General features: G+C 33.7%; 3 protein-coding genes across 5 annotated transcripts; 1 reads left to right on the top strand and 2 right to left on the bottom strand.

Annotated features, from left to right (window-relative positions):
- Positions 1-489: 489 nt before the first annotated feature.
- Positions 490-5,296, top strand: LOC124831570 (glucose-1-phosphate adenylyltransferase large subunit 1-like). Of its 3 annotated transcripts, none has more exons than XM_047305596.2 (15): positions 490-703; positions 1,040-1,403; positions 1,634-1,756; positions 1,830-2,000; positions 2,269-2,361; positions 2,450-2,533; positions 2,672-2,727; positions 2,942-3,035; positions 3,337-3,522; positions 3,665-3,745; positions 4,128-4,214; positions 4,297-4,401; positions 4,500-4,606; positions 4,748-4,808; positions 4,953-5,296. In XM_047305596.2, the coding sequence occupies exons 2-15, from the start codon at positions 1,167-1,169 to the stop codon at positions 5,052-5,054; spliced, it is 1,587 nt and encodes a 528-aa protein (XP_047161552.1). In that variant the 5' UTR covers positions 490-703; positions 1,040-1,166; the 3' UTR covers positions 5,055-5,296. The 3 variants fall into 3 exon arrangements, with proteins under 3 accessions (XP_047161552.1, XP_047161551.1, XP_047161553.1); XM_047305595.2 differs by having other exon boundaries at positions 490-767; XM_047305597.2 differs by having other exon boundaries at positions 490-903.
- Positions 5,297-6,566: 1,270 nt separating this feature from the next.
- LOC124831571 (protein PHOTOPERIODIC CONTROL OF HYPOCOTYL 1-like) lies at positions 6,567-9,373 on the bottom strand. The gene is made up of 3 exons (XM_047305599.2): positions 8,588-9,373; positions 8,344-8,369; positions 6,567-7,787 (listed from the first exon to the last, which is right to left on the bottom strand). The coding sequence occupies exons 1-3, from the start codon at positions 8,622-8,624 to the stop codon at positions 7,029-7,031; spliced, it is 822 nt and encodes a 273-aa protein (XP_047161555.2). The 5' UTR covers positions 8,625-9,373; the 3' UTR covers positions 6,567-7,028.
- LOC148202071 (uncharacterized) lies at positions 9,336-10,770 on the bottom strand. Its single transcript, XM_088109515.1, has 3 exons — positions 10,536-10,770; positions 10,412-10,451; positions 9,336-10,009 (listed from the first exon to the last, which is right to left on the bottom strand). The coding sequence occupies exon 3, from the start codon at positions 9,969-9,971 to the stop codon at positions 9,336-9,338; it is 636 nt and encodes a 211-aa protein (XP_087965641.1). The 5' UTR covers positions 9,972-10,009; positions 10,412-10,451; positions 10,536-10,770.
- Between the last annotated feature and the right edge of the window lie 3,133 nt (positions 10,771-13,903).

The following is a 13,903-nucleotide window of genomic DNA, read 5'->3' as shown; positions in this document are numbered from 1 at the left end:
TTTCGTTATTAAACTACGTATACACTTGGATCCGGTAAAATATGCAATTTTTCAAACTAAACCTACTCTTAATCTTTTAGTAAATAACACATGTTTAAGCTTTTATATAACCGAGTGAGAAAATTTTAATCATCATTATCATTACATTGATAGAAGATGTTTGAGCATAAGTTGCTTGATTTAACCTGTTATATTCTTGGACGGGAAATGCCAGTTACCAATGGCGAGAATGAAAACTACCCTATCAAACTCAATCAAGTTCAACAATAATCATGTTTACGAAGATAAGTTAAATCATGCTCATAATCAACAAAAAGAAATGTTGCAACATGTCGTCAAATGACAACCGTGGAAATTAGCTTTAATTTTACATATTTCTTTCTCAAAACTTTCCTCTGATTTCACGAACGGCTAGTGCCTGAAATTGACATTTGTTTGTTTCCTAATGACTTTTCCCTCTATAAGAGGACCCTAGAAACTTGAGCTAGACATGATCTTCAGATCATAGAAGCAAACCAACATTATTTAATTATACTTCACATGCTCTGTTATAGTTTTTGAAAACTGATTTATACCAAAGCGTGAGATTTTTCCCATCTTTCTCGTGAAAACTCAGGCTCACAAGCCAATAAAGGCAACCACAACCTTTCACACCACTTGATCACATTCACTATCAACTCATCCACCTTCATTGCCTTTTCCAGTAATATAAATCCTCCCTCTGATCAGTTTTCTGAATTCCCATTTGCATCATAAACACAACACATGTTAGTTCAATTCTTGTTCTTCATAGCTCATATTCTAACTGTTTGCCTTAAAATTCCTTTCCAAGTAACTGGGGGTGTTGAGTTTTTACTTCTTCATATTCCTTGGTTTTTCTTTTCATATTCCTACTGTTGTAAAGTAAGATTTTTCTTTTCTTTCCATTCACTGCTATTATTTTAGTGTCACTTTCAAGTTTCTGACAGAATCAACTGTGACTCCAGCTTTGTGCTGTACTGTTATAATGTAATGTATACTTCACTTGGTTTGCTTACAGTTGCAACTTCAAAGTACAAGCTTTTGAGATTTGGAGGTTGTCCTTTTGCAAGGAATTGAACTGTCGCACATCATTACCATCTGGGGTACCTGAAATTGAGGTTTTTCTCAGTGTTGAGGCAATCACAATGGTGTCTGCTTGTGTGACCTTGAAAGCGAATACCCATTTCGTAAACTCGAGAAAAGACAATATTTTTCGTCAAGATGGTGGTTTTTTAGGTGAGAGACTCAAAGGGAGCCTTAATTACAGTCCCTGGATCATTAATCAATTGGCCTTAAGTTTGAGAAACCAGGAGAGGGTGAAGAAGGCCAAACCTGGTGTTGTTTCTGCTGTTCTTACGTCAAGTACTACCAAAGAATCAGTGGTAAGTCCAATTCTGTTGTTGGATCCATTTTATACTTTCTAACTCCCAGTTTTTATGATCTTGGTCAGTATGATCTTGACCAGTGTGTTTGGAAGCACATTAAGAACTAAGAAATCACGTCTGCAACGTAGAATTGTATTATATTTTTATTGGAGATTAACAAAAATAGTTTCTATATCTGGGATGTGAAACCAAACACGCAATATTCTCGTTTTGAATTTCAATTTCAGGCTTTTCAAATGCCAGCGTTTCTCAGGAGAAAGGCTGACCCAAAAAATGTTGTTTCCATCATTCTGGGAGGGGGTCCTGGGATTCAACTATTTCCTCTCACCAAACGAGCTGCTACACCTGCTGTGAGTAAAACTCATTTCTTTCTTGGAGTTCCACTTTCATGATGAGATGAGATGATAAAGTATGTTTCTGTAGGTTCCTGTCGGAGGATGCTACAGGCTTATAGACATCCCAATGAGCAACTGCATCAACAGTGGCCTCAACAAAATATTTGTACTGACCCAATTCAACTCTGCATCCCTCAACCGTCACATCTCCCGCACCTATTTTGGAAATGGAATCAACTTCGGCGATGGATGTGTGGAGGTATGTATCCAAAATAGGATGGTGATTGTTAGAGATCATAAATGACTCATACATCATTCTCTGGTTGGTTTTTTGTGCAAGATATGTCTGTGGGGAATAAGACATGAAATGGTAAAGTGTTGATAAAATTTTATTATGTTTTTATTGGAGATACGGTTTTATGTGCTGTGACTGGTAGAGAAGTATAAGCCACAAGAATGATTGTTGACCTGTCACTGTTTTTGTTCATTATGATTTAATATGACAGAACAACTCAAATACTTAATAGGTTCTGGCGGCTACTCAAACTCCAGGAGAAGCTGGAAAGAAATGGTTCCAAGGAACCGCAGATGCTGTGAGGCAATTTACATGGGTATTTGAGGTATAATCTTTCTTATATACTGCGTGCCCCTCTCATATTTTTTTCCTCTCAAGTTGAATAGAATGATGATAGTTTGAAAATGTTGTAGGATGCCAAAAACCAAAACATTGAGAATGTATTGATCTTGGCCGGAGATCATCTATACCGAATGGATTACATGGACCTTGTGCAGGTATGCAGGTTAATTGTTCTTAATTAAGAGCCTAGACATAAAGTCTTTTAACAATTTTGCCTAGACATGCAGGAGTGTTTCTTCATTCTTTTTCGCAGTTCTTATTTACTGGTTATCTATTTTGTAATAAATATGCAGAGTCACGTTGACAGAAATGCAGATATTACAGTATCATGTGCTGCTGTAGGTGACAGGTGTGTTTAGTCACCTTTTACTTGTGGTTCTTTTTGTTGCATTTTTTTTTCTTTCTGAAGTGGCATGTTTCTTTGTTTTATACCATTGTGTTACTTGGAGAATATATTCTCTTCCATTGGAAAGGAAGGAGTCACCATAGAATAACTTCCTCGACACAACATTCGACCAAGTTTAATATTATTCAAGTCTCATTTCCAATCACCTTTTTTTCAGCCGTGCATCAGATTATGGCTTGGTCAAGGTAGATGGCAGAGGTCGCATCATCCATTTTTCAGAAAAACCAAAGGGTCCTGATCTAAAAGCAATGGTAAGTCCCTAGGCCAATGAATGTTCTACTGAAATAGGTTCCTGGTCACTATCAGACCGAACATATATATACATACATATATATATACATGCATGCATACATATACATATATATATATATATACATACACATATATATATATATATATGTATATCCAGAATGAATTGTCATACATCATTGGATAGCATCACACAGTGACGTACAAAACATATTAAGTTATATGTTACAGCATAATAATGTGATCGTAGTATATTTATGTCGTTTCTCATTGTAACTATGTGTTCCTGTTGTTTGTATGCAGCAAGCAGATACTTCTGATTTCGGGTTGTTACCCCATGAGGCAAAAAAGTCACCATATATTGCATCTATGGGGGTTTATGTATTCAAGACTGATGTTTTACTCAAACTTTTGAAATGGAGATATCCTACAGCCAATGACTTCGGATCTGAAATCATTCCTGCAGCTGTGAGGGAACACAATGTCCAGGTAAGAGAAACTGCACTAATCATATTTCCTTTCAAATGTTTGGATCTATTCTCGAAGGGTGAATATCTTGCATTTGCAAGGAACTGATCACTGCTAAATGAGGTAACAATACAAAAGTTGAATGTCTGTTATCTTCTTTCAGGCGTATTTATACAATGACTATTGGGAAGACATTGGAACAATAAAATCATTTTACGATGCTAACTTGGCTCTTACTGAAGAGGTGAGGTCAAGATATTTACTCTTGTCAAGTTTGTAATTTATTGGTATTCTTAATTTGTAGGTATAGGCACACTATCAGAGATGCATATATTAAGTTTCCCTTATTTTGCTTTCTGTGTGATACAGATCGGTGGTTGTTCTTTTAGCATAAGGTCACCATAAATAAATCAACATATTATAACTGTTGTATCTTGGGAGTTAGGGAATAAGTGAATAACAGTCTATATTGCAAATTGTAGCATACTAATTCAGAGGAGAACAAATCAACAGTGTAATCAGTAATGGTTAAATTACAATGAAACTCAGACTTCAAGTAGCTGATAGAATGTAGCAAATTGTCAGTGTCCTGAAACTAATATCTGTATTGTGCTCCTCTCTTGCAGAATCCAATGTTCAAATTTTATGACCCCAAAACACCCATTTACACCTCTCCAAGATTCCTACCACCCACAAAGATAGACAAATGCCGGGTATGATTTTGACCACAAATTGGAAAACTTTTCTAGTAGTTTCGTGAGATGTGTCACTCACAATACTTGATTTTCTCCGCAGATTGTGGATGCAATAATCTCCCATGGATGTTTCCTAAGGGAATGTATCGTTCAACATTCCATAGTGGGGGAACGTTCACGTTTGGATTATGGTGTTGAGCTCCAGGTAATAACTATCACAATTTCTAAACCTAGTATTCTAATTGCTATGCCTTTCTGTTTTGGGATTCATACCATCTCAAATTCTAAAACCACCTTTTACAGGACACTGTAATGATGGGAGCTGACTATTACCAAACTGAATCAGAAATTGCTTCTCTGCTGGCAGAGGGGAAGGTTCCCATTGGGATTGGAAGGAATACAAAAATTAGGTAATCTCATCCTAAGATGAACAATACATGTTGGTTTTAGAAGTTGACACTAACTACAATGTGTCATTATAATGATAAAGACTTGGTTTAACATGTACCTATTAATAATCTGATCTTTATTACCTGTTGTCCTTGTTGAAGAAACTGCATAATTGACAAGAATGCAAAGATAGGGAAAGATGTCATCATCACGAACAAAGATGTAAGCATGATTGTCTTATCTTGGTTTTACATTTGAGCCAATTTTGTTAGGTTATATTTTGCTAATCTTGGATAATTGTGAAGCAGAAGTCATTAGTATTATGATATGATGTTACCTATTAACATGCAAATTATTGGTCTGTAGGGAGTTCAAGAAGCAGATAGACCAGAAGATGGATTTTACATTCGATCAGGAATCACAGTCATATTGGAGAAGGCAACAATAGAAGATGGCACTGTCATATAAACGGGTGGAAGTGCTTATTTGCATGGATTGATGACAAGAAGTAGCTCGAAAAAGCACTCAAAGGAACTTTTGCCGTCTTCGGGGACAGAAATTGAGAAATCAGAACCCCCTTTTGTTATATATGCAAAATAGAAAGATGTCTTGCATGTAAAAGTAGAATGAACAAACAATATGTGAAATCAGATCAAGTTGCATAAAAGTAAATAAAATGAAAAGCTGGATGTGAACTGTTTTCTTCTTTCCACGTTGAGCAACAGAATAGCCCATAATTATTCTGAATTTAAACAAGTACTTGTTATAGCAGTGTGCAATAAGGAATTAAGAAACTAGCACAAGCGCTGTTGTGTAAGTCTAGAAGGTTGCATGCTTGTATTAATTGATTGCCTAAGGATTGACACGTACAACATAGATTTTGTGGAATGATTTTTACCTGTTCAAGAAAAATGAGTAAATTGGTGTCTACGAAAATGCTTAGTCACTTGTGAGAAAAACACCTTCACTACAAGCCAAAACAGCAACTTCTAAAAGTGGTTGTACATGATTCTTAAATCAAATTATCGATGACCCAATAATTCAATAGCCATCAGAAAAAAGTTCACATGGCATGTTGATTATTCTTAGCAATTTTTGTTATTTTAAAAAAAATGGATACTTGCATAAAGACGATTATGATTCTTGTATGATTCATTCAGTGGCTAGCCTGCGGTGTCGTGTTCTATCTTACATTAATTTTTGTTTGTGGAGACATTGTAGGTATGCAATTCGTAGATTGTACAAAAAAGACGGATGCAGATGCCATTTACTTTCAATAGGGTATGAATGGCTTTTTGTATCATGGACCAAATTCCTCTTAGATTCTGCAAACAAATGTTCCCATCTTTTCTTTCCGATGCTTTATGTCTTTCTATCCTTTGGGAATAGGGATACTTTGTGTTTCAAACCTTTTCTCGGTCTTCCCTACACCATAGTAAATGAAATCGTGCTAAAAGCCATTCTCTTCCAAATCATGGTGTGAAACTTTTTATCTTATAAAAATCTTCAAAAGTACGTTATAATTTAATTCTTTATAATATTTAAACATTTAATTACGAGTGTATATATTTTCTGAATAACTTATTTATGTTTCACTAATTTTAATTCTTAGAAAGTTCACTTGTAAGGTGGTTAGCCGTTTCATAAAATATTTAATTAAAATTTGAGGTTACTCCTGAAAACATTATTGAACAACCGAAAATTGTGATTCTTTATTTTCCTTTCGATAAGTTAATTACAAATCGCTTATATTAAAGTAGACTGTGACTGAGAATTTCAATCTTAGGAGTTAGGAGTACTTTTTTGTATTATTAGTCCGGTAGTGGTTTATCTCTTAATTTTACAAAATCGATTTGTAAGATAAAGGTTATAATCACGTATAAACTCTGTGAATCTATACTATGAAAACATGGTGGTAAGGGTCCTTTCTCTTTCATTCTTCCTTGCTATGTAATCGTAAATAACTTTTTACTTAAAAAGTGGCACAACATCATTGCATTGAGAAGCTATTATTCAGAATGAAAATTTGAACCCAATATGAACTCCTTCACCACGATATATGCTTAAGTTGGCAGTAGACTTGGGTGGTAAGAAAGGATTCAATCCCTATTGAGACATTTCTCCCATCCTGAGTTATTGCATAATAATTTTATACATACACAAAAATGCACGCTCTGATACATAACTACTTCAGATGCATGCAGCGCTTATATTGTGTTTTGACTAAGCCAAATCTGAGGTGAATATGGAAGTAAGATGAGCAACTATTCAACATTATTGTGGCTACACACGGCCCCTAGCATTTCTAACTTGTCCAAGACTTCGAGTACAGCAGTAAGCAGCCATAATGTCAAATCTTATATGTATTCTTGGACTAATCCTGAGAATCGCCCACCCACCATAAACTCCATAGAAAATTTATATCAACAATGGCCAACGATTTCAAAACCCCTTCATATTCCAAACTATCACTGGTCCCTTTTTCATAAGCTCGGATGGATTCAAACTATTCATTGCCTTTCCCATCAGAGCCATGGCAGCAATGCTCGGAAACTGTTTCTTTTGAGACTCTTCTAGCACGCCATTTGAAGACTTTTGTTCATGAAGCTCCCCTAATTCATGCCTCTTTTGGGAAGAAGCAGCACGATTATGACTCCATCTCTGAATCCAGGGATGTGAAAGGGTAATTTCTACAGTTTTCTTCGCTTCAGTTAAAGTGGACTTGCCATTTGTTGATACTGTTACAGGTATATGCGGCACCATTTGTCCTTCAGCTTGATATATCATTTTCGGTTCCAAACGGAGTTTGCTATCTTTCATAATTTTGCCAAATATACTATTAGCTTTTTCATGCGAGAAAGGTTCTCCTATTCTTGTACCCTCAGTCCCATGAGCAGAGCCCAATGTGCCCAACTTGAGTCGTTTGACCCATCTGCTGCTAGGATCTGATCCAAAAGAGCTATTGCCAGAATTTGACCTTACATGTTCATCTGCATGAGAAAGAAAGTGATCCAATTCAAGGCTGTGGGTTCGTGATGTGCTAGCCTCCCTATCAACCACAGGACCCTCCTCAGCAAGAAGGTCACAAGGCTCTTCGTTCATGTCTGGTATAGCTGTATTCATTGATTTTGCTAGGTTTTTCTCTCTGGAAGAAATTGTTGCAACTTTAGACGTGAGCGAATTTTGACTATCCTTGGAGCACTACAAAATAAAAGAATTTGGCAACTCCTACCTAATTAGCCTCTCAAAATTTTATATAGTATCACATTTTACAAGGCACGTGGTTGTTAAATAATCAACTACAAATGCGAATGAAGACATATATTGGTGCATGTGTGTATTATTAAAAGTCTAGGTTCGAAGGAACAGTGCCATTCAAATTAGCTGCTTCTCGGTATGACACTGTTCAGCATTCATCATAACCAATGTGAATGTATAAATAAATGACAATTTTATTTTTCACAAAAAGCTAGTCCTTGATACGTAAGTCCTTAAACTTATCTTTTAGAGAAATTAATATAAGAATATCTATAAATTAATTCATACATAAGTTAATTTTATCTTAAAAATATATTATATTTTTTCTTCTTATTTTTCTCTTCTGTATAGATTTATGAGTAAGCTCATCAAAATATACCTAAATTTCAATCATGAAAAAAAATGCATTAAAATCATCCAAATGCTTGAGAAAGAAAGTTACGATTGAAAATTTGATGTCATTGTAGGAAGAAGATCAAATTATAATTAGAAACATTACCTTATTTGTTTGGAATGAAACATCACCTGAAAAAGACAACAGGAAGAAGGATCAGCTGTATAGCCAAAAAACCACCAAATTGCACACAACATCATCCTCCAAAAACTAATACTAGGAGTAAAGTTAACTGAAAAAAAAAATAATTAACATTATGTATTCAATTAATCAAAATAAGAATATCTGAAAATTAAATGAAGCATTAAGTATAGCATATGGCACATCCTTCAAGAGTGTGCATACATACCGAGAATATCATTCTTATGTAAAGCATCGATGTCCATAGTATCTGTTTCAGCAGATGACTCATTCTTTAGGCATGTTGGAAATTTGAAATCGTGGACATTTTCCTTTCCTCCATTCTTTATGGAGCTTCCTATACCTTCCAGCTTCAGAGCATGGCCACTCGTGGGTGGAGAGAAATCAAGGATCTCATTGAAAGCGTTTCCTTTGAATTTGATAGGTGCTATTGGCTCTCTGAAGAACTGACCTCTGTCAGAGAAGGTAACATCAGTGTTTTTGACATTAGAATATGGTGAGTTGCCTGGGAAATTTTGGGACGTCCTCTAGACGATTCTTCAACTGAATCTATACTGGTGTATATCTTCATAGACTCCACATCATGAATAGAACAGGGAATTTGGTCTACCACAGAGTTTAGTCCACACAACTTTTGTAGTTTATCTGCCTCGGAGGATTCAGTCTGGCACGTAATATTTGGATTAGAAACATAGTTTTCAATCTCATGTTGCTTACCACCAACAAAATATAAGCGATCGCCCCTACCAGCTGCTGAATCATGCGGTAAACGAGTAATACCACCTTGCATCCACCTTGAAAAAAGGATCTTTGGGGATTTAAGAGGCTGCTCATTTTCTTCTCGCTGATTAAAAGAGACGAAAAGGTATGATATTTGGAACTTTCGAATCGCCCTCTGGCTGCTAAATTGTAGCTGGATTGACAGATTTCAAACGGTTCATGCGTGAGTTGGGACATCACAGCTTTCCCTTTGCTACGTCCAGTTGGCAACTGTCGTCAGAAGCTGCTTTTACAAAATCATCCCATAGTGATGCTGAAACAGTGAGGTTCTGCTGTTCAACATCCCACGGAGATTTCATCAGCAGAGCTGACGGTAAAACTTCTTGAGACAACACTTGACACTCTTTTACTACGGTTTCAATGTTCAGAGGAACATGTGCAGGTATTGATGATAAGCCTGCTCGGGAAGTCCCAGCTCTGTTGAGAGAAACACTGCCATCTCCAGAGCAGGGTTCAGTTTCAGATTTCCCATCTTCCTCGTCGTGCTGTTCCCTCTGCAGAGGCAATTTTCCATCCAACTTTCCAGTAAATTTCAGTGTAGGAAATGATTTGGAATCACAGCATGCCTTCTTCGCTTTTTCATTGTCTTCCTCGCTGTTGAAGGTAACACTTGTGGCCCTAACTGCTTCTCCAACAACTCCAGCGTGCATAGAACTATCTATCCCACCAAGCAAACCATGCTGCTCAGCACCGCCGTCTTCTTTCTCTTCATTCAGCTCACAATCTACCCCCAAACGATTGCAAGCAGGGGATGCTGATTTGTAACTTGACTTCATCCAATGAGCCATCCACGCCGACCGGTTCCTGTTCATTGGTTGAGCTTCACCCCTCCCACCATCATGACATGCTTCTGCAGCAGTATCATCAGGCATCATGATTGATAGATTTCCTTAAACAACACACCACCAATTTCCCCTATCCACGAATGTTTCAAAAAACATAAATTACCAACAACTAAAAATTCATCGCATGCAGCAGCTACAGAAAAACGAACAAAACTAGATCGCAAGATTCAGAACTCAACACCAGCACACGAAGTAAGCAAAATCCAACTCTATCCATCCCGACACAGAAATCACTACCGTATAATCGAATACATATTAGTAACAACATCTTTCAGCGTGAAATCAAAAATCGAAACAACTCCAGTTTAACCGAATTCAACAAAAACAAACCAGAAAAGGCAGTCAACAGAATTTCACAACAAATTCAACGAACAAATTAATTGAAAAACCGCACAGTAAGTAAGTACCTTCAAAAGTGAGAAAGGCGAAAGAGAAAAATCGGCGAAACTGTGAAGAGAAGCACTGAGTTTGAGAAGCAAAGAAATGAAAGACATGAAGGAAATAAATAACGACAAAGAAGGAAAAGTGTACGAGAGCATTAAATCAACGGTGAGATGTTGGTCGTAGTTGAGTCGAGCGTGTGTGGGAGAAATCTGAGCGTTGATCTTTCGATGCAGTGTGGTTGGGATGGATTAGATTGGCGTTGATTAGTTTGGCTTCCTCAGCCACAAGAATCGAACTGGAGCGAGTGGGACGCACCATTCTGCACTTTTCCTTTCTTCCAATTGGCCCGGTCCTTTTTTTCGGGCTGTTTTCTCGTATGCTTCGAATTACGCGTAATAATTGTGACCACTTTTAAACTGCGCGCCAATTCATAAAATAATCGTCTTATATTTTGTCTTTGTGCTCAAAGGATCTGAATCTACCTTTTGTAAAAAGCAAAACAAAAAAAATAAAATAAAATAAAAATACCTAAGCAAAATATCTACTTACAAAACATCTTCATCTTTTTGGTCTCCATCCACACAACATCTTCTTCAACTAGCACAAGTGTTTCAGTTTTGCGTATCATTTACTCCAACAATGTTTTCGTATCTCTGTAATGTAATATCTTTCTTTTAATTAATACTTATAACTTTCATTATTTTTTTCTTAAAAAAAAAACAGCTGAAATAAATTGTCGGAGGGTTCCAATTCTGTTTATCCTAATGTTGTCATTTTGATGCTTACAAATAAATATGATTAGTTATTGCTACGTATGTTAACTTTATATAACTAACTTTGAAACATAAGCAATTAGTAATTTAATCATGATTTTAAAACCTTACTTATAATCCATAACGTAATTATTATATTATGGATCGTTTCTCTTACGAGCAACGTGGTGTATCTTTTTGATTAAGTAGCTTTCATGAAAATCAATATTTATCACTAATAAATTACTTTAAATCATAACGGCATAATCGTCAAAGATTTAGGTGATATACGAGATCTTATATTATAACATTATTTCCACCGTGATATTATAGATAGTAATAATAATGCTGTATAAGAAATTCTGAAATTATAATAATCCATTAGGTACAGGAGTTTGATGACTAAAACTTTGAAAAAATCATAATTTATAATTTTGTTGTCTTAAAAGTATCACAAATTTATCATTTTTCGTATGAAAACAATTAAATATTGATTTTTTTTCTTCATCATCAATTATTAAATTACTAAAATTGTGAAAATTAGTTGGTGAAACAATATGTTACACGTGCTTTTTTGTGTATATTTAGTTTGTGTGTGTTTTATGTAAATATTATTATAAAAACAAATTGGGCACGTGCATACACACATTCAATGTATGCAAACTGTCGTCCGTATTCTTTTTAAGAAATTTAATATAATTATGAGCTCCATTATATATCACTCACTATTATAAATGCATGTACTACGCATACGTATGTGTATTTTTTTATTATAAATAAATAATAATTTAAAATGATAAACGACAAAATAATTATTTTTATTTATAAAATAATTAAATTTAGATTAATGGTCATATGAGTGTGTTTGGATTTGAAAATTGATTTAACGGACCTGAGAAAAAAGAAAGCGAGAATGAGATTGTTTAAATTAAAAAAAAGTTATGATCTAAATAATAGATTAAAAAATGTTTTAATAATTAACTAAATGATTGCTATTTTATTTTTAAAAATAAATGCAATATAAATTTAAATGTACATAGTAAGAATTATATTAAAATGAAATTAAAATTATTATTTAAAATTACAAAACTATTATAATAGTTATTATTATTATTATTATTGTTATTCTTTTTTTAGAGAAGTGTTTTTTTCTAGAGGTTATGTTGGTAATTATATGTTTGAAAGTTACATTTCTTGACTTCTTTGTTTCTCTGTGAGGATATGGAAATGACATATCTTCTCAAATCCGTCCTTGTTTATCATCGCAAATCACTTGAATAACCAAAATTAAGGAACTTAATGTTGAGTTGTAATGTTATTTTTGTTTAACAAAAAAATCATTAACTTGAAATAAACGTTGCTTACAGTAAAATTAGTTTCAACTCCATTTTTTTAGTTAAAATAAAACCGAGAATGTAGTTTCATGAATTACTATTTTATTTTCAGCCAAACTTTTCCGTTTGAGTAAAAACGTCATAAAAATAAATTTAACAACATAATTAATCAATTTCAAATATACTTTTGAAAACATTATAATAATATATTTTTCAAACAATTTAAATGATTGATCGATACCAATAAATATTCATGTGTTCAAATATCCCCTCTCACTCAATAAATATTCATATTTACAATAAACTCATTAATAACATAATGAAAATTACAAAAATTAACTTCACCTCAACATACACAACCTAGTCCTTACATCAACTTATTGAGAATATCAAATTCAAAACACTTTAAAAAAACAAATCACTAAACAAAACAAAACTCAACAAAACTTAAAATTCAAATAATTAAATAGTTCTTAACTAATAATCACCATCTGCATAGAATCAGAAAGAATTTAGCAAACAAGTCATATTTATATCTAAACAATTATTTATTTTGGAGTTTTATCGAAATAATAAATAGTTTTCCTAAAATATTTATCTTAAATTTAATTTAAAAAGCCAGAAAACAAAATTATTCTAAAATTTGGTATTCAAATTTAACAAATTTATGACTTCACTAAACTCAATAATAGAATTATAGAAAAAATATTTAGAATATAAAAAAAGTCTGATTGAATAAAAATGTTTTTTTCTTTTTCAATTAATATTATCGGATTTTTTAAAATTATAAGACAAGATATGAAGTAATGAAATTACTGAAGGTAGAAATTGGCTGAGAGAAAGAGAAAAAAAAGGTAAAGGAAAAAAAGAAGAAAAGAAAATAGCAGTGGGTGCGGTTAGTACGAGAGAAGGTTACAATGATTCTACAGGTGTCATTTTCATGTCGGTCACGTGGGTTTGTGTAAATCATAATTAGTGTACCTTTTTCACTTAAAAATAAATAATAATTCTTCAGTTTTGTATGCATGGTGAAACATGTTACGAGGGACTGAAATAGAAAATAAAAAAAAACAAAGAAAAATTGCTCTTTATATGAGCAATGTACTATCTAACATTATAATTATGATGTATTTATCAAAGTGAGAACGTTCTAAATAATTCCAAATTTAGTTAAAGTGTCACATTTATGATACTTAATTTAAGAATTAGATTGTTTTTTTTTTTACATTTTCATTTAAATTATACATTTGATTCTAATGTTTTTTCATTAATATTAAATAATACATCTGTATTATTAATTTATTAAAATGATAAATAAAATATAGAATTTGAAGAGCTTTTAAAAATATATTATTGTATATGAGTTATTAGTATCATTTAGAAAATGAAGTTCATGATGCTACGATCGATGGAAATCAAAGATTAAGAT

The sequence above is a fragment of the Vigna umbellata genome, chromosome 3, assembly GCF_029865625.1.
Source record: "Vigna umbellata cultivar VRB3 chromosome 3, Vumbellata_1.0, whole genome shotgun sequence".
Taxonomy (NCBI): Eukaryota; Viridiplantae; Streptophyta; class Magnoliopsida; order Fabales; family Fabaceae; genus Vigna; species Vigna umbellata.
The sequence above is the reverse complement of the archived record's forward strand: the minus strand, read 5'-3'. Positions and strand labels throughout refer to the sequence as shown.

Excerpts from the sequence above, each read along its gene's own strand:
- LOC124831570 (XM_047305596.2), top strand. The coding sequence starts at position 1,167 with ATGGTGTCTGCTTGTGTGACCTTGAAAGCGAATACCCATTTCGTAAAC. Across the intron at positions 1,757-1,829 it reads AACGAGCTGCTACACCTGCT|GTTCCTGTCGGAGGATGCTA; the intron begins GTGAGTAAAACT and ends ATGTTTCTGTAG. Across the intron at positions 4,215-4,296 it reads CAAAGATAGACAAATGCCGG|ATTGTGGATGCAATAATCTC; the intron begins GTATGATTTTGA and ends TTTTCTCCGCAG.
- LOC124831571 (XM_047305599.2), bottom strand. The coding sequence starts at position 8,624 with ATGGACATCGATGCTTTACATAAGAATGATATTCTCG. Across the intron at positions 8,370-8,587 it reads ACATAAGAATGATATTCTCG|GTGATGTTTCATTCCAAACA; the intron begins GTATGTATGCAC and ends TGTCTTTTTCAG. Across the intron at positions 7,788-8,343 it reads TTTCATTCCAAACAAATAAG|TGCTCCAAGGATAGTCAAAA; the intron begins GTAATGTTTCTA and ends TTTATTTTGTAG.
- LOC148202071 (XM_088109515.1), bottom strand. The coding sequence starts at position 9,971 with ATGAACAGGAACCGGTCGGCGTGGATGGCTCATTGGATGAAGTCAAGT.